The sequence below is a fragment of the Pseudonaja textilis genome, chromosome 5, assembly GCF_049901715.1.
Source record: "Pseudonaja textilis isolate UNSWEBS1 chromosome 5, rPseTex1.2, whole genome shotgun sequence".
NCBI classification, from domain to species: domain Eukaryota; kingdom Metazoa; phylum Chordata; class Lepidosauria; order Squamata; family Elapidae; genus Pseudonaja; species Pseudonaja textilis.
Genome location: NC_141994.1, coordinates 2,652,264 through 2,673,000, shown reverse-complemented (window position 1 = coordinate 2,673,000; position 20,737 = coordinate 2,652,264). Strand labels below are relative to the sequence as shown.

Here is a 20,737-nt window from a genome sequence, read left to right as displayed (position 1 = left end):
AACGCAGGGTTTGAAGTCATCTCGACTCAGCGGTGCCGGTTCTTCTGAGGAAAGTTGAAATTCGCGCTCATGAATAGTGACAGTAAGCTCTTAAAGTGACATACAGCTTGGTAGTGGCTTCTCTCAGCGATTCTTTGCTCGGTTGCCTCTTATACGTATCCCGCCCTCATCGCCAGTGTTGTAGAGCGGCGGAATAACTGAAGCGAACATGGAGCAAACTTCAGCTTTAACTTTACTGAAACAATAAAGGGTTGCCGCGGCTGTCGTGCTAACAAGGCAGCTGGACGGTGGGCAACAGCTGATGCCGTTTGACAGTTCCCTTTTATAGTCAGCTGTCAACGGCATCAGCCAATAGGAACAGTCCGTGTTCCCGCTGGAAACACGGACCGGATTGGAGACTTCAGCTCAATCTTTTCTGAACGCAACAGAATATCTGAAGTGTAACTGGGCAAGCAGCAATTTACTTCCGAAAATCCTGACACAGGACAGAGAGCATCTATTGATATAGGTAATAATACTTTTAAGATGTATATTTTCCCCTTTGTGAAATAATCACCAGCTGAGACATAATTAAAAATAGGAAATATAGATGGCAGGTAAAAGAAGTCTAATAAATTGCAAAGTGAAGGAATGCTGATCTTAGTGCTATCAACAATAAATGTTTTGCATGCACTGGATGTCAACAAAGATTTAGGTTTTACCGCCTCTTTTTGATGCCATCTAGTGATAATCTACATATTTACAGCCAAAAATATGTAACTCAACCCAATTTGAGAAAAACGTCATCTCAGGAGTAAAAGTTTTTTTGGCAGTAGAAAGTTTTTTAAGACCTCTTTCTTTTAAAAATTCCCAGCCTACACTGAGGTTCTAATAAAGGTCATGCTTAAAAGTTACCAGTCCCAGGCCTTGGCTGAAAATAGTGCCTTATACAATATCTAATTCCTTGACACTGCTATGGTCCCAATTTTATATTCGTTGATTTTCAAATTGTCTGTGAACACTTCTTTTGGAAATAGACTGCCGGTTCTTAGTCCGTTTCAATCCTTGAAAAAAACGTGGACTAATTATCAATTTTGCAAACGATTGTCTTCCTGCATATTTGCTCTAAATAGCCACTCCCTTGACAGAATGCTTGCAGACCTATTTCCTGTTCTCTGCATATCTGCCATTTTTATCTTAATGTTCCAATTTTACATGGACTGATTTTTCATTCTTTGTCCCATTGCAGCTGGTATGAATTACAGTCAGCTAACTTCTTCATGGTTGTGATTTGATGCTTAAATCTGATATTGATTTTTTCCCCTTAAACAAACACAACTAATCTTTATATTTTGAGGAATATTTAGTCTTGAAAATTGAAAAGTTAATTTCCGTATTTTCTGCGTAATCTTTTAATCTTGTTTGTTAAAAGGGGGGAAAATCTGTTTTTTAACTCTTGTACCTTTGATTCTATTGCCCTCTTTTTGTTTCAGTTATCTTGAACTCAGCAATGCATTTGAGGGTGGTTTCCAAATACTTTAATCAAGTATATATGTATTTGGACAGCAAAATATTTATCTTAAAATGCAGTTCACAATGTAATGTTAGTCAGCAGAATTTTCTTTTATTTTCTCTTATAAACTTACAGGTTGCTTCATATACATTGGATTAGCATGAATAAATTAGCATTGATTTTAAGACGGATCTTCTAGAGTCAAGCTAGAATAATTGCTTGTTTCAGTTCTTTTGTTTTGATAGCATTTGAAAACAATTTGACTTGCTTTGTTCCTTTTGTTTTATTATATCATTTAGTGCAATATACAGTATTTAGAGAGAAGGTTCCTTGGCAACAAGTTTTTTTAAAATTTATATGACATAGATAAGATAAAGGTTTCCCTGTCAAGTGTGTCCAACTCTAGGGCACAATGCTTATCTCTGTTTCTTGGCTGAAGGAGCCAGCATTGTCCAAAGACAATTTCTGTAGTCATGTGGTCATGCTCACTCTGTTGCGTGGAGCTCAGGTCTCGAACCTGGGCTGTCAGTTCTCCATCTGACAAGTTCAGGGATATCAGTTATTTAAGTTCTCAAATAAAGATTAATCCCAACCGAAAATCTCTGTATATGTACACAGTACAATTGATCGTATTTATGAAATGAATAGAGGAAGTGTTTCAAAATTTGAAGCCCAGAATTTATCTGTGGTTCACTGAGAAGCAGACTTAGCAAGAACATTTAGACCTACCCTTTTCAGGATTCAGCAAAAAGCTGAACAAATGCTGCTGATTTTTAAAGGAGTCTGTTTCTTAAAATTAATTTGTCCCTTTTCCACCAATATTCATGGCTGGTGCTTTGTGGGATTAGAAAAACACTAAATGGGATGTAATGCTGCTAGAATGGAAGAATGAAATCATCCTAAAGTTCCACCTTGATCCATTGTGTTTTCTTTTTTACCTCTTTTACTTCTTTCTCACCACTGATTTTATTCAGGTTCATTTGATTCTGAACTGGAGAAACGTTCATCTGACCTAAAAATCATTTCCTTCTTATTGTCTGTAACAAAAAAAAGGCAGAATTTCCACCCTCTTCCACACACTGGTTAGATTGCCAGCAACTTTTTGGATATATTAGAATTTTATTATGCAACCGATCAGGCTGTGAAATTGTTCTCTAAACACTTCAGCTGAGCACAAATCTAATTGAATGCAATGATTTCATTTTTGGGTAAAGATCTATATAATTAGGACACTGCATAGTTGATTATAATTTTAAGTAGATGAAAACAGTAGTTTATAAATTACGGCAAGCCTTTTACATTATAAATTAAATCTCACTCTAAGGTCATTATTATTTTTGTTATCTAGTAAATTTGCCTTTTCTAGCTAGTGGACCAGACAATACAACTTTTCCAAACTTACGTAGGAATATTTAGGATTGCACTGCAACTGCTCAATCTAAAACAGGGGTCCCCAAACTTGGCAACTTTAAGACTTATGGACTTTAACTCCCAGAATTCTCTAGCCAGCTTGGAGTACTGGAGATACATATATTTCAGAATAATGTCTTTAGAAAGAAAAATACTGAAGCTGTTTTAATTGTAATCAAAAGTTGTATTTTTCATCTTTAAAAAGTTTCACATATTCCCTGGGTTGCTGTACAGAATTTGTTCATTTTATTACACAATTCTAGTTTTATTTGTTTAGGCAAAACTCATGGCTAAGTGTATCATACAACACAGGAGGAGGGCCTTATTCAGTTCCATTATTGTACATGTAATTAAAAAAACAACAAATACTGAAAAAATCTCATCTACTTGTTTAGACAGCATTAAGTACCTCTTAGAAGTACTTAAGAAATCACATATAAGAAAAAGTTTGGTTGGTATATAGAGCTTACAAAGACAGGTGTTTCCTTTGTTAAAAAAAATACTACACCAGTAAATATTTGTATTTGTAACCACCCTTTGTAATCACATTTTTTTCACTTTTTAATTGAGCACAATAGAAGAGAGTCTAGATCTTGACACCTTAAAGCAAAAAGTCCAATAGCCTTAACTTTCATGACATGTTTATTGGAACCTCTACAACTGTGACCTGCGCTTCAAGGGTTGCGCTTCTTTCTTTATCAGTATCCCAAGAACTGATTAAAAGAGGATAAAGTTCACTGAAAGAAAATGATTGTTTCTTCACATAATTCCTGAAAAATCTGTGTCCTGCATCACAGTTCATTTCATGACAGATGCAGCTGAGAAAGGCGGCAACACAAAAGAATCCTAAAAGAAAAGCAAGGCAGAAAAGAATTGTAGGGCTGTTGCTGCTGCTCTCCTCACAATTTCTCATAGCCAGATCCAATTCTTTTGTTGTAACGTTGATGCATTCTCTTGCATTATGAAGCCAGATAATGGGGATGTCTATACAAATTTTATATTCCATTGATGAGGCGAGGTGGGTAAAATTGTAGACATTTTGATGTGATGGAATTCGGACTCTCTGAGAAGTCAGGGAGTTTCCATCTTTTGGAAAGGCGGTCCACCTAATGTTAGATTTCACAATTTTAGAATTTGCTTTCCAGGAGACTAATATGGAATTATAGCTTATATCTTCTACTGTTATGGAGAAAGATTTATGATTCTCCTGGGGAAAAGAACCATCCACATTAATCGTAATGGATTTTAAATCTGCACCAACTAAATTAGTTGCTATACATGTGTATAGGCCACTTTCTTTTTGTGTTATATCACTGATCTCTAATGTTCCTTCTGAATGTACATAATATTTAAGAGAAACAGTATTTGGTAAAAGCTTATGTCCTGATGGAGTAATCCAATATACTTCTGGTTCTGGAACAGCAGTAGCTCGACAGTGTAAGGAAACATAGCTACCTGTTTCTAAATTTAAATTTGCAGGAAAACTTTTTGGGGCTATCAGTGGAAGACAAATTTCCGTCATCTCCCTGAAATGAACCATCCTGACATTTTGGCCTTGGAATTCAGGAGGATCTACACAAAATAGTGACTCTGACTCCATGAATCTGATGCTCGTTTTATTCATATTAATCCATCGAATGACACAATCACAACGCATTGGATTGCTGTGTATGCTGATTTCCTTGAGATTGGGCAAAGACTCAATTGTACTGTGATACAGTGCACTCAGTGCATTGCTATTGAGCATGAGTGATTCCAGCCGTGGAAGGCGATAGAATGCATTAGGGTGTATATATGATAACCTTGGATTATTGGTTGCTTCTATTTTCCTCAAATCTGGCAAATTTTCAACAGCGAGGTTATCTATAGATATTAGTTCAGGCATGTTATTAATTCCCAATTCTTTCAGATGTATCATGTTGCTAAAATCCCCTCTTTGTATTCTGTTAATAGGGTTTTTGTTTAAATCCAAAAATTTAAGATTTGTAGCCTTTTGAAGAGTTCTGTGGGGCACTTTAATTAATCTGTTGTCATAAAAAGAGATGCTTTCTAAATGGTCAAGACCAGCCAAGGCATTATCTGGTATTTCTGTGAGGTTTATGCCTGCTAAAACCAGGCTCCTCAGATTTATAAGGGATTTAAAGTTCATATCTTCAATTCTGCTTATTGGATTTTCTCCAATCATAAGAACCTCCAGATTAGGAATAGATTCAAACCATTTGCTGTTGATTATTTGAAGATTGTTTGAATTGAGATGAAGCCTAAGAAGGTTATCAAGGCCTGTGAAAGCCCCTGATGCAATTGTAGAAAGTAGATTGTGATTAATGTAAAGCTCTTGGAGATTATTAAGTCCAACGAAACACCTGTCAGGCAATTCGGTAAGTTTGTTTTCCTCCAGATATACCGAAAGAAGTTGAGTTATCTTCTGGAGTTTGATAGTAGCCACTTTAGATAAACTGTTCTGAGATAAATACAAACCAGTAAGGTTTACAGGAAATTCTCGATGGTATTCAATTTTTTTAATATGGTTTGCTTGTAGAAGTAGTACCTGTGTATTAGCAGGCAGTTGAGGTGGAAAAGTAAAAAGGCCTACATTATTGCAGTCTACTGTTGATGCCTCCGTGTATATTGACCTAGGAGTAAACCACGGTCGTATCTCGCAGGAACATGACTGTGGGCAGTCTGTTTCCTTATCCAGAGGTTGTACTGGAGCAGTGATAGTTAAGCCAAATAAAAAGTAAATTTGGACTGACATGTCCTTCATCTTAGCTCTGGAGTTCAGAAAATAAATTGTACAGTTTTTATGTACAGTAAGGATTGGTCATTTGATAAGACAATCATTTGAATTTGTCAGATAGTACATGCTGCACAAACTCAATGTTTGTTTGCTTTTTGGAAATGCACTGCATCGTTATAATCACCGTGTCTCAATTTAAAAGGCATTTTTGGAAAATGATATCACATTAGATGGATAGAATCTTTAAATCAAATATATCCAGAAGGAGATATCAAAGGAAGTACGGTAGCTTGTTTATATAACTGGAGTCATTTTCAATCCCATTATGTCTTTTTTCATTTTTGTTTGTTTGGGGAAAATAACCTACAATATAAAAGAGAAAATAATTAATACTATCAATGAATATAGCAGTGAAGGTTTATGTATTATTATTGATTTAAAATTATAGCATGTTGTATTTTCATACAACGGTTCAGATTATAATCCAGATGAAAATCACAATTGGACCTTGTTTTCAGTTAAAGAGATATAAGTTTGCAATTTTAAAACTAGGAGAATTATGGAAATCCATCCTGACTACTCTTTTGGCGTACAAGATAATGCTAAAATTGTTAAATCACTTCCTTTTCCCCAGATATTCGTGACTGTTCTAGATATTCTTCGTGTATGTGTGTGCATACAGAGCAACAGGTTATTGGAGGGGAGAGCATGTTCCAGGGGTGGGATTCTACCAGTTTGCACCTATTCGTTAGACTGGTTGTTAACATTCTAAGCAGTTCAGAGAACCGGTTGTTAGAAGAAATTACAGGGCTAATCCTGTAAGGAAGGCAGGAAGGAAACATTCTGGTGTTGCTTACAGAAACTGCCTCTCCATTAACCTTTATTACATTCTTGGCCGGACTAGACTTCCTGTTTCAGAAATGTCTCTGGAGTTTTTTCCCCCCACTCCTTTGCTGGTACTTTGCTTGTGTGGAGTGACCATTCAAAGTTACAATGGCACTGAAAAAAGTGACTTATGACCCTTTTTCACACTTACGACTGTTGCAGCATCCCCACACTCATGAGAGGCCAGGGAGGAGATGTGTGCCTCGATGTGAGTGATATTGAGTTGGCCACACCCAGCCAATAACATGACCACCAAGCCATGTCCACCCAGTCACATGACCACCAAGCCATGCCCACCATATAAGCCACGCCCACAGAACTGGTTGCTAAAATTTTGAATCCCACCCCTGGCATGTTCATATTTAGAAAGGTTCACATTTGGTAAGTAAAAGCTTAATATGTTCTGTACATCCTGATAAGAACACTGCAAATTAGAAGTGCTGCATAGGTGATTTTATATATATATAAACACACACACACACACACACACACACACACACACACACATATATAACATATGTTTATTTAACTGTCAGATACAGTACCTAATTACATAATATAGCATTTTAATTGCTGTTGGACCAATGTCCCATTTAATCTGAATTCAGTCTGCAGTATTGATCAGCCTGATATATTTAGGAGCCTAATATCATAGTCCACATTTTCTTCATCTGAAGAAGCAGGGTTTATCACTGAGATGCTAAAGTGCCAAAATTAGAGAAACTTAGGTCCGCCTTTTGCCATCACCTATTCTAGTATAGAAATTTGGCTCTTCAACTAAGGTAACCTTCAGGAACTACACGTTGGCAGCCTATAGAGTCAAAAGGCTTGCCAGGCTGTTTACATGGGGAAAAACCTGACTGCGTCTGAGGTTTTTGCTAAATCTGACATCACTAAAGTAGAGATATTCATCTTCAGCTGTGTTTGAAAAGAAAGGAAAAAGAAATATTAGTATCTATGGTCTTCCCAGTAGGAGACTCAGTGCTAACACAACTTATATGATAAATTTTATCTTCATGTTTCTTTATATTCTACTTTTATTTGATTCTTGGACCAAATCTGCCATTTGCTGCAACCTTTCCTTTTTACTTACTTACTGTTATTCATATTGCTAGCAAGAGCCTTGATTATCATATTGAATTAGAATACTACTATTGCATAGGTCCTTAATTCTTGGGCAAAAAAACTAGATATCAACATATGCATTTACAAATCGATGATTGATTTATAAATTTTTCTCTGTGATTTTTAACCAGCCTATCTACATTTGGCTGGGACTGAGTTGGACAATATAATGGAATGGCTTTGTCCTGTTTAATCATCTCTGGTATGCATTCAAACTATTTATGAACTATTTATGAAAATTATCATGTATTTAGCATAATAAGAAGCATGAATTCCTCTACTATCTCCACTTAAGTTAGTTAACTGCATTCCCAGTATTTTCAACATTCGTCTAAAATAGTTTACTGGGGAAACCGATATTTCCTCTCTTAAACTTACGTCCAATGTATTTTGGTTAATGTAGTCTAAAAAGAGTTACAGTTCTAGTAATAATTACCTTAAATCCATTATCTTCATTTGTATATGTAAAAGAACTCCTAGAATTCAATCATGATTTTGACTATGGTAAATTCTGTTGGGCAAACTGTGATATTCAAAGCTTTGAGAATGGCTTTTGATTCTTAGCCTTTTAGAAACTCAGGGAAAACATCTTATAATTCAACAATAAAGGAATCTAAGCAATCTCATAGTTACAAGTTCTACTATTAAGCTACAAGCATTTCATAGCTAACATTTATCTTAACGAAACTTTTAAGTATTACCGTGAACAATGTTAACATCACCTTAATTTATTATTACTTGTTTATATGAAGAAACAAAGTCCTTCGTCACCGTTTTAATGTTATATTCTGTGAGCTGCAGCTGTAGCAAGTTGGCTAGGAGGTTCTAGGCTGGGACAGTGGTCGCCAACCAGTGGGCTGGGGACCACTGGTGGTCCATGAGAAAAATTTGGTGGTCTGCAGAGAAAGGTCACCCCCCAAAGCACCCCTCCAATTAATCCAGGCTGCGGGGGAACACAAGGCTGCGCCATCCACATGGCCCACAGGAACACAAGGCTTGCGTTGCTTGCATTGTGAACAAAATGAGGAAGAGAGGGGAGCGGGGAAAGGGCGGGGGGAAACTTGCTCCATTCACCCCACATGCCTCGCCTGGCAACTGGGCTGCTTCTTTCCACTTCTTTCTTCTTCTGCTTTTGGCTGCACGCAAGGAAAGCGGCAAAAGTCTTTCTTTCTCTCCCCAAACTCTTGACAGAAAACCACTTTCAGTCAAAATTCATATTAGCGGTCCGCAGGATTTAAAATTATGAGTTTGGTGGTCCCTGAGGTCCAAAAGGTTGACAACCCCTGGGCTAGGACCAGGAGCAGATGTTGCTTGCTAGCAATGAGAAAGAGGTGAAGTCCACGCCTCCTGCTGATCCAGGGACATGTAGAGCAGAGAGGAGACAGGCACTATGCCAGTCAACAAGATTATTCCTGAGGAGTAGCCTTGTCTCCCATGAAGGACTGCACTGGCATTGTCTACTTTACCCTGCCCTGAGGACTTGATTGTTGCTGGAGCAATGTGCCCAGTTCTGTGCCTTGTGTGTTTGTGCCATGTATCTTGGCCTGTTTGACTCCAGGACCGCTTTCCTGGGCTTCATGTGTGCCATTGGATTTGCTTGGAATCTGGATCTGTGCAACAGGACTGCTTTCTGAAGATTTGTTTGGGGGGGTTAGAATAAATACCTGCAGAGTAGTTCGGAGAACTGGCAAATACCACTTCTGACTGGAGATTTTACACTATCCTTCTCCTGCCAGGCCCACCAAGCCACACCCACCAAACTGGTAGTAAAATATTTTGAATCCCACCACTGCTTGGAAGGGACTACCATCAGGTCTCAGGAGACTTTATAACTTCTTCTAGACCATGTTTTTAGGAAGAGGTAGGTCTTTTAGATAAGTCAGATATTTTAGATGTCCATTCTACTGATAAAAGGGAGAGAGACATTGAAAATACTGTTCAAATAATGTGTTTATCTTCTGCAATTGTTCATTAGATCATGAATGGTGACCAGATGAAAAATGAAGACAAAGGGCATCCAAAATGTTGATTCAGATCAGAGCTCTCATATGAAATCAAATGATCGGCATTTTGGTAAACAAAGCAACTACCATCAACACGATAATGTAACCTTGAACGGCGGGAACATGGTAATTAAATCCAGGCAAAACTTCTCCCATGGTCCAAAGGGAAAGGGAGCAGTCTTAACTTGGCAATAAACGTGACAGAATAAAACATAATCTTTGACATCAGCTGTCACACTTGGCCACCAAAATTGTGTGAGCATACTGCAATTTTTGAAATTCAGACATTTCTTTTGCAGAAATCACTTAACAATCTTGGTAGCAACATAAATTTTGGGCTCAATTGTGGTTAGGGTTAAAGACTAACTATTGTTTTGTATGTAATTTAAATTGTGGAGCATAATATTACTCTTGAAACCTGAAATTACGTTTTTTTATAAGTGGAGGAAAGTTGTAGTAATATAAGCCATTGGCAAAACACTAAGCTGTGGTATTTTTTTTCTAATATAAAATGTGTATAATTATATGAAATGACAGTACAAAATTATATTGCTAATCAAAATTAATGAACTCTCTTGTGCTTAGCTCATATCTTTCTTACATTTTCTTTGAGAATTGAATAGTTTATCAAATAGACAGACAGATAGACAGATTCCTTGTTTTGTTTAATTTCTGGCATAATTTTTTAAAAAAACCTGGATTAAGAAAGGTTGTAAAGCCTCCAATGCTACTAATGTCTAAATCTTCATAAAAATAAAGGGCGACATGGAAATAAAAATAACATAAACTTCAATTGAGCAATTTTATTTTACTGTTTACTGCAGAAGTCTATGTAAGTGGAGTTTGGTGTTAAGACATCAAATATTATCATAATGCAAATGAGAGACACGGATTCTTTTCCCTAAAAATGCAATTGGGAATTTTAGTGTGAGAAAAAAATACTGTTTTCTGTTTATATGTTCTTAGCAGTGTTTTACCACTTAAAATACAAACTGAACTGTACGTTATATATCATTAGTTGATATTAGATTAGTCAATATGTCTTACCTTAACAGTCTGGCACAATCAAATAGGAAAGAAACAATAAGGAACTACTATTTTCCTGTAACAGGTGACTTTTTCAAAATTCAGTGATGTTTTATTTATATCCGTTTCCAGTGTTACTTGAGAATTTTCTAACTTGTAATTTTACATACAAATTTCTAAAACTTTTTTTCCACAAAAAATATGAATTGTTATATTTTAAGCGTGCAAAACATGAAATTCTTAATTCACACTCGTGTTATAATAACTTGATGACCTGGATTGTAAATCAGCCATGACAAACAGGAGAACGGAGCTGGAAAGCAGGTTAGTAGGGTGGGGAGAGATGATTTTTGGTAGATGATTTGTTTTCTCAGTTCAGTCACTTTACTTCAATCATCTATCATGAGTTGTATAAAAATGAAGTGATGGAGCTTCATTCAGATTTATTCTATGAAAACTGTTGGAAAAATCAACAGATAGAAAGTTGATAACAGAAGAAAAAGCTGGCCTCTTATACTGTATATTAACAAAATAAGGATTTAGGTGGTTATTATATTGGGTTTTTTTTTTTTAAATGATTACAAATTTACAATTTTAGCTATTGGGTATAACTCATAAATTAGATCTGGATTAGCAGGATACATATAGACAAATGTAGATCAAAAATAAGAACAAATATGAATGAAACCCTAATCTGTAGAATTGAATTTCTGGAATTTGCAAATATATGTTCAAAGTAAAGTTTCCAAATGCTTTATTTTTTAAATTACTAAAATATTTTTTAGAGATACTATGGTCTAGAAGGGGTAATACAGAAATATTGCAGAACTATGCGCATGAATGAGTTGTACTTAAGCCATCTGGATAGTTGAAAAATAATTGTGGGATAGTAGAATTGACAGGTGATAATTGACAAAATCCATTACTCATTAGAATGCTTTTCTGTGGAACCTCAGACATTGACATTCTGGTCTCTGCAGTGCTTTATATTAACTGGAGGTTTGTTTTGTTTTGTTTTGTTTTTTCATATGCATAAATTACCAGTTTCTAGATATACAACCGTATTCAATTACAGGAAAAATGATTTGTATTTATTTTTAATTACAGTTTTGCTCAGCTGAACATTAAATGCTATTGCATGTTCAGCTGATTTTATTTTTTGCATTATTGGCAAAATAAATTGCATTTCCAAACCTGAACTTCTTATATCTGTATAATTGGATAAAGATCTTAAATTATTTGACTTGTATAATCTATGTAGCATACTTCATTCTTTGCTGCTATGGATCAGCATGCTGCAAGTTTCCTAGCTGAGAGTGCATATTTCCTGTTTTTAAATGGAATTCATGTATCATGTTCAGAAGAGGAACTAAAAAATTCTTGGGAGTCGTTCAACCCAAAGCAAAAGCTGATTAATTGTATTTTAAAACTCTTCAATTTTAGAAAATAAAAGACTACATGGATGATAGTAATGAAATAACTTGAAGCTAATTTAGGGTCAGAATGACTAATATATTAAATGCTTAGTGTCCAGGTAACATATCTTTTTTTTCAAAATTGAGTAGTAATTTCACTTGGTCTAAATCCAGACAATCATGCATGTAGATACTAGAATAGAATAGAACAGATATGCAGAAAAGACTAAGGTATGAAAGTGCATCCCCATTCAGTGAGTCAATAAAATGTCTGAGGTTAAGGATACAACAGTACAAAGAGGGAACTTCATCAATGAAGAATATCATCAATGAAGATCACTTTATATCAATATAAATTTGATGTCTGTTGTGCATGTTTTCATGGTGCCTACAGAGAACACAAGTTTTGTCCTGAGAGAGTAACTTCTTTTTTTAAAAGGTACTTTCCTTATATAAATATTAATGTTGATAATTCAAGGATAAAGCCTGATGTATAATTTATCTGCAATCCACATAAAATGAAATTCCAGTTATCTGATTCATACAGTATTACTGGCATATACATTTAGGTGTGCAATTCCTGCAAAATGTAGAAATAAAAAAGCTAGAAACATTATGTCATGAAAACTCTTTGATGTGAAGAGAACAGTGTTTCAGAGACAAATCTTTAGTGGTTTCATTATAGTTATCAAATTACGCCTCACTGGTTTTTAAATAACAAGTCTATACTTATGACATTTAATCAGAGAAAGAACTGCATTTATAAAAACTCATAATCAAGATTATTATTTTGGTAACTCACCAATTAAAATGTTTTCTTATTCTGAAAAGCCCATAGAAATAAAACTGTTATTAGTGCACATACTTTTATCTTTTTTAATCATACTTTTTGTCATACTTTTATAAGTCTTTTATCTTATAAGTAGGGCTTTCTTTTGGAAATATTTATTTGAGGCGCTAATTGTAAAGTGTACAATTTCCACTGGAGAAGGAAATGGTAACCCACTCCAATATCTTTGCCATGAAAATCCCATGGGCAGTATCAAAAGGCAAAAAGATATGACTCAGGAAGTTGAGCCCCTCAGGTCAGAAAGTGTCCAATATGCTACTGAGGAAGGGCTAGTATTAGTAGCACCAGAAAGAGTGAAGCGACTGTGCCAAAGCTGAAAGGATGCTCAGCTGTGGATGCATCTGGTAGTGAAAGGAAAGTCCGATGCTGTTAACATCTATTCCCCATAGGAACCTGGAATGTAAGATCCATGAATCAAGGCAAGTTGGACATGGTCAAACAAGAGGTGACAAGACTGAATATCAACATCTTAGGAATCAGCGAACTAAACTGGACAGGAATGGGTGAATTTAATTCAGATGACCATCAGGTATACTACTATGGGCAAGAATTCCTCAGAAGAAAGCCTTCTATAGCCTTCATAGTCAATAAAAGAGTAGGAAAGGCAATACTGGGATACAATCCCCCAAATGACAGAATGATCTCAGTTTGAATCCAAGGCAAACCATTCAATATCACAGTAGTCCAAGTCTATGCCCCAACCACTGGTGCTGAAGAGGCTGAAGCTGACCAGTTCTATGAAGCCCTACAGCACTTTATAGAATTAACACCAAAAATGATGTCCTTTTCATCATGGGGGATTGGAGTGCTAAAGTAGGAAGCCAAAAGATAACCAGAATAACAGGCAAGTTTGGCCTTGGAGTACAAAATGAAGCAGGGCACAGGCTGGTAGAATTGTGTCAAGAGAATATGATAGCAAACTCTTTTCCAACAACGCAAGAGACGGCTCTACACATGGGACATCACCAGACACTCAACACAGAAATCAGATTGACTTTGTGCTCTGCAGCCAAAGATGGAGAAGCTCTATACAGTCAGTGAAAAAAAGACCAGGAATTGGCTGGCTCACATCATGAGCTTCTTGTTGCAAAATTTAGACTTAAATTGAAAAAAGTAAGGAAAAGCACTAGGCCACTCAGGTATGAACTAAATCATATCCCTGATGAATATACAATAGAGGTGACCAATAGATTTAAGGAATTAGATCTGATAGGCAGGGTGCTGAAGAAGTATGGACGGAGGTTCGCAAGATTGTACAAGAGGTAGCAACTAAAACCATCCCAAAGAAAAAGAAATGCAAGAAAGCAACATGGCTGTCTGAGGAAGCTTTGCAAATAGCTGAGGAGAGACGGGAAGCAAAAGGCAAGGGAGAAAGATGCACCCAATTGAATGCAGAATGCCAGAGAATAGCTAGAAGATATAAGAATGGCTTCTTAAATGAACAGTGCTGTCAGCCTTCAAGATTTTCTCGGTTTGCTTTGCACCTTTCGGCTGTCATAAGTAACGGGGGGAGGAGGGGGAGAATGGTTATGGGAAGTGAGCTGGAGGTGTTACAAACTAGAACTGTAGAAACTGGGAGGGGGTAGATTCTTGCTTAGGTTTCTATCCTATGCGCAGCTACAACCCTTTATCAAACTACGTCAAGGTCAACGGATAGAAGCCTCATCACCACCTGGAGATGCCCCCATGATGATATACACAACTTTTAATTGGATGAGCCAATTGAACTATTGGGGGTGAGAACGTGGCCATTACTTTGTATATGTGATTTACGCGCCCATTTTCTCAGATTCAGAATTCTTTTGTTGCTACCGCTTGATTTCCAGTAAAAGATATCTTTTCTCTGATTAAAGGAGTCTTAAGTATTTCTTTCTTGGATTTTGAATGGAGCACCAGCTGACAAGTGCAAAGAAATAGAAGAAAACAATAGAATAGGAAGGACCAGAGATCTTTAAAAAAAAAAAAACTGGAGATATGAAGGGAACGTTTCATGCAAAGATAGGCATGATAAAGAACCAAAATGGCAGGGACCTAAAAGAGGCAGAAGAGATTAAGAAGAGGTGGCAAAATTACACAGAAGAACTATACAGAAACGAGCTTAATTTTGTGTAATTTTGATAATCATGATGGGGTGATCACTGACCTTGAGCCAGACACCCTAGAACATGAAATCAAATGGGTCTTAGGAAATCTGAGCAACAACAAAGCTAGTGGAGATGACAGTATTCTAGTTAAGCTATTCAAAATCTTAAAAGACGATGCAGTAAAAGTGCTACACTCAATTTGCCAGCAAATTTAAAAGCTCAACAGTGGCCACAGGCTTGGAAAAGGTCAGTTTACATTCCAATTCCAAAGAAAGGCAATGCCAAAGAATGTTCAAACTCCTGCAACTATTCAACTATGTTCAAACTATTGCACTCATTTCACATGCTAGTAAAGTTATGCTCAAAATCCTGCAAGCTAGACTCCAGCAGTATGTGGCTCGAGAACTACCAGAAGTACAGGCAGGATTTCGAAGAGGCAGAGGAACTAGAGATCAAATTGCCAACATACACTGGATCATGGAGAAAGCTAGGGAGTTCCAGAAAAACATCTACTTCTGCTTCATTGACTATGCTAAAACCTTTGATTGTGTGGATCACAAAAAATTGTGGCAAGTTCTTAAAGAGTTGGGAGTACCAGACCATCTTATTTGTCTCTTGAGAAACATATATGCGGGTCAAGAAGCAACATTGAGAACTAGATACATAAGCAAGAATTGGTTCAAAATTAGGAAAGGAATCCAGCAAGGCTGTATACTGTCGCCAGGCCTATTTAACTTATATGCAGAGCATATCATGAGAAAGGCAGGGCTAGATGAATCAAAAGTTGGAATTAAGATTGCTGGGAGAAATATCAACAACCTCAAATATGCAGATGATACCACTCTAATGGCAGAAAGTGAAGAGGAACTAAAGAGCCTCTTGATGCAGGTGAAGAAGGAGAGTACAAAAGTTCACTTGAAACTAGACTTCCAGTGACGAGGTGTGGACGAATGGAGGTGCTGAAGCTCACTCTCGGTTTTATGTTTCCTTTTCTTGCTGTTGGAGTGACCCTTAGGGGTGCATGTATCCTGTAGAGAAACGTGCCGGTGTGGGGAGACTCGAGTTGTAGTGCGGAGAAGGCGATTCTCATCATGACATAGAGAGACCCTGTAGAGACCGACATCAAGAGACCGCTAGTAATGGTGGTCCTGAAGTCTAGATCGTAACATATAAGAGGAAGCAAGTGAGTGACAGACTGTGGTGAATGAGGAGTACAAGTGAAAGAATTTGTAATCTTGATTGAGCGTGGAGTATTGGAGAAAATTAGTCAAAGCGAAGCTCGAAAGCAGCAGCCAAAGTAGATACAAGTGGCAGTGAAAGCGAAAGGGCTCATGAGACGGAAGAGCGTAAGGACACGAGCGATCAGATAGAGAAGATAAGAAAATCAAAGAGATTTCAGTGACTGACAATAACGGGGGGGCGGGGGAACAATGAGCTTAATTCTCGGGAAATGTGAGAGACTTGATCTGTGGATTTTGGGAAGATTGGAAGGACGAATCTGAAACGGGGGGGAGATCCGAAGTGAGGAAACGAACAGCTTTATCAGAACGTTAAATATTCCTTGAATGAAACCTAATAACTTACTGGACTCTTAAGTGGAGGAAATCTATTAAATGAAAAGACTATATGAAATTTAGAGAGCGATCTGCAAGACTTTTAAACGAAAGGAGGAACGGTTATAGCGGAGAGTGCGGGGAGACTGTAAAACCAGAGACATTACTCAGCAAGATTGTGCTTCCAGTGTGTTTGGTGAAGGAACTCTCTGATTTAGAGACGAAGAATTGAACAGCTATAGCAAGACACTTTATTATGCCTTTAACTCCTGCTGATTGTATTAATTATTTCCCGACACCAAAGCCATCCTATTTCTTTTCAACTGAGTATGATTACTAACAACATATGTTTTAGTTATCTTATACTTATAAAAGGTTCCATAGTATTTTGAAGTAGTTACATTTTTCTTTTTAAAAAGTTCCTACTGGTGCCTTTTCAAAATATAAGCATATGTATCTGATTATTATCTGATTATTTCAGATGATTTAATGCTGTTGCAAAATACAATGGTGAGGTGAGGGTAGCAGGTAAAGAGTAAATTTTTAAAGAATATATTAGCAGATTGAACAAGAATATTCCTCTGAAGACTGGGTGTTTCAGAACACGCTTAGGTATTACTATCACTATGGAGATAATTAGAAAAGGGGGAAGCTGTATTTTGAAAAGCTCCAAGGTGATACTTTAAATGGTTAGAATCATATATCCTAATAGACTTGTTATCTAAAGTAGCTTGGATTACATTATTATCTATAGTTTAGTCACAGGTCTCAGTGATCAACATTTGTACTGTTAACATCCATACAAATTCTGACCGTGTTCATGCAAGCAATGCATTTACTATCTCACCCAAAATGCAATACGAGTTATTTCATGACTGCAACGAAACACATTTGCCTGAGCTAAAAACATAAAGATGCAGATCTCTTTGAAACAGCTAAGAGGTGCCGAAGAAGATAGATATGAAGCAACCGTTTTGGATGTTGCATAGCAAATTCAGATTTGCAAACGGAACAAGGAAAAAAAAAACTACAGCTATGGAGAATGGCAAGCTTGCCAATAACAACAGCTTTTTTTCTATCTTGCTCCTGTACTGTAATCTAAAAGAGATCCATTTCCTTAAACTCATTTATGATCCGAGTACAAAAAAGGTAGGGTTTTATTAGGGTTGCTTTCTTCCCATCTTTTTGAAAAGGGCAGCTGATTTCTTGACCAATCCTTGACTTTGACACACACACACACGCACACCCCACGTTCTCCTGACTTCTTTATGGGAAAGTGACCCGTTTCAGGAAGAGAAGCTGTTTTCTTTCTCTCTTGCTCTCTCCCTACTTGCACCGAATAATGCAGAGCCAATATTAACTTTCAGAGAAAGAGCTTTCTGGGAAAGGCGCAGGCTTCCTCTAGGATTTCGTTTGTGGGCAGGAATGGAGCAAAAGCAGGCTTGTGAGATGTGTGATTCCTTAGCTTACCAACACCCCCTCCACGCACGCACAAAACCACTACACAAGAACTATTTTGGAACGCACATTGCCACTGGAAGCCTATAGGAACAAGAGACGTTTGATTCAGATCCACTGTTGATATCTTTATATTAACCAGGTTTGATTTGCTCTGGCTATGTTACGTCCTCTTCCTGTACCTCTGCCTGCAATGCTACTTATGCACATGAAAACACGCCTAAAAGTAGATTGCCAAGCTTGCCTGTTTTATCCATTTGGTTCCTTCTAATTTAAGCACATGGCCTTACTGATTCCAAATTGTGCTACTGGTTAGAACTAGACAGAGCAGATGCAAATCAAGACCCATTCCTCACTCCCGTTTTCAAGCAAATATCTGAGATTTCCCATAACAAGCAATAACAATAGCAACATCGAAGAATGAATATACAGTCTTCCGACCCCAGGTTTTCCTGTCAGAAATTTTCTTTAATGGCTTATATTATGATCCTTTCAGTTACCAGAGGAGATGAGGACTGTCTTTTTTTTTTTTATCCTTACATATGTCAATTCCAGCTGCATTTCTAATAGGGGCACTGTCTTTCTGACTACCAGGTGTGTGTGTGTGTGTGTGTGTGTGTGTGTGTGTGTTGTAGGTGATGGGTAGGGTGGGGAGGCCAGTCATCTCTAACAATTCTTAAAAGTCTAATCTGGCAGGACATGCAGTTGGAGTGTGATAATCTTATTCAGCCTTCCTTCTGGGTGGCTTTTAGATTCAAATATGACATGCACTGGCATTTGCTGTAATTCAGCCCTTGGAAGAGGGTTAAAAAGCTGCCCTGTGCTGCGTGTAATTGGTTTCCAAGCCCAGAGAGAAAGTGGGCTGTTTCATTTTGCCTTGAGGATACCGAGAATTCCATTATTCAAGCCATTTGATGTGTGTTTCAGCTTTCAGAAGTCTTGAGGAAAAAATAGATTAATGGGGGTTTGACGGTGGGGTTGATTTGGAGCATACAGGGGTCCTTTGTCTCACCCAAAGAGTAAAATCTGGAGGGAGAATATGGGAAATTGCTCAGCCGAAAACTGGAAACAGAAAAGAAACATTTCACAAGCAAACAGCACAAGAACAGAACTTAGGATAAATAAGATACTTACCCCTACAAAAGTAAATTTAGTCCTGGAATACTCATGCATATTTTATTCCTTAGTTCAAATAGCCACATATTGATGTGAAAGCTAGGAAGCTGAGCCGATATCTGCACAGATCATGAATATTAGTGCTGTCTCTGTGTATCCTATAAGAGGAGAGAAGTCTCTGTGCAGCCTGATTTCCTGTACTTTTTTTTCAGAGCTTTGTGCTGGTTTTCAGAAGCTCACAATCCAGGGAAGGAGGGGGAAAGAGAGAGGGGAGGAGAGGAGAGGAGAGAGATGCTTCTAGCTTTTCTTCTTTCTCTTCGTTTCTATGGTGGTTAGTGGTGCATCATTCACCCGATCAGTTGTCACACTGACATGGGGCTGCCTGCTCAGTGGTCATTAATAACCTTCCACTCCCCAGAGAGGAACCAATAGCTTTAGAGGGCCAAGATGTAGGACTCGCTGCTGCTCTGGTTGGCTGAGACAACCTGTCTGTTAGATGACATGGCTGTTTAGAGTACAAATACACGGAGCTCTCCTTTCTCCGCTTCCAGACGTTCTTTCGCTGGACAGAACGAATGCATCTCTCTGAAGCACTGGATTCCATTTAATGTGTAGGGTATAATACCGAAAAGGAGGCACATTCCTGTTCTGGTTATATCAATTCACTAGTTAGAAAATATCTCTCTCTTCCTCCCTCCCTTGCCATACACTCATACAGAGAGATCTACAGTATGTCTATTAGCCAAATGTGTTTGAAACCCCACTGTTTGTTCTCCCTTATGTTTTGCAACATGCGTTGACTGAATGATAGAAAATGCATATTTACACACTCCTGAATATAAATATGGAGACACAAAACAAACATCAGTAAAATTTGTAACCAAACATACACTAGAAAGGAAGAAGACAGACCCTTTCATATTTTCCTTCCCTTCCTCTCTCTCGTCTGTATATCTCTATATCTATCTATCCATCTATCTAATCTCTACCTCTATATTTCATCTATCTGAATTATCTGTTTTTTTTCTTTTAGGTTACTTTTCCTAAATAAGCAGCACTCTGAAATTTTTCAGAATTATACCTGAGTTTGAAAACATATTCTTGTCAAAAAGAGAAAAAAAATACTCCAAAATATTTATTAACTTTTTTTTTTCTATAAATGTGTTTACATAGAAAGAGAAACTCAAGCACATAAGGATTTGAAAATCAACAGGTAGAATTTGATTTTAAAAAATATAACAGGTTTACTATAGTGTCCATAACCCTTCTTTTGAGATGCCACCCTCTAGTGGAAAAAATAAAACTTAGCTTTCATTTCTTTTGGCTTGACAGTTACGTATACCTTTATTATAGAGATAATATCTAGTGATTTCTGAAACATGGATGAATAGTATAAGACAAGGGTCTTCAAACTTGGGAAGTTTAAGACTTGTGGACTTTAACTTCCAAAATTCCTGAGCTAACATGACTGGAGGAGGAATTCTGGGAGTTGAAGTCCACAAGTCTTAAAACTGTCAAGTTTGAAGACCCCTAGTATAAGAAGTAATTGTTCTGCATGCAATAACTATTCATGAAAATATTTG

The 20,737-nt window shown here is 37.2% G+C and overlaps 2 protein-coding genes across 3 annotated transcripts in view; one reads left to right on the top strand and one right to left on the bottom strand.

Annotated features, from left to right (window-relative positions):
* IMMP2L (inner mitochondrial membrane peptidase subunit 2) overlaps positions 1-20,737 on the top strand; it is a 70,912-nt gene that overhangs the window by 35,112 nt on the left and 15,063 nt on the right. The window lies entirely within an intron of this gene.
* Positions 3,076-19,563, bottom strand: LRRN3 (leucine rich repeat neuronal 3). The gene is made up of 2 exons (XM_026713145.2): positions 19,173-19,563; positions 3,076-6,002 (listed from the first exon to the last, which is right to left on the bottom strand). Exon 2 carries the CDS (start codon positions 5,664-5,666, stop codon positions 3,534-3,536), a length of 2,133 nt encoding a protein of 710 aa, XP_026568930.2. The 5' UTR covers positions 5,667-6,002; positions 19,173-19,563; the 3' UTR covers positions 3,076-3,533.

Bases quoted from the DNA above. Each gene is read 5' to 3' on its own strand.
- LRRN3 (XM_026713145.2), bottom strand. From the start codon at position 5,666: ATGAAGGACATGTCAGTCCAAATTTACTTTTTATTTGGCTTAACTATC.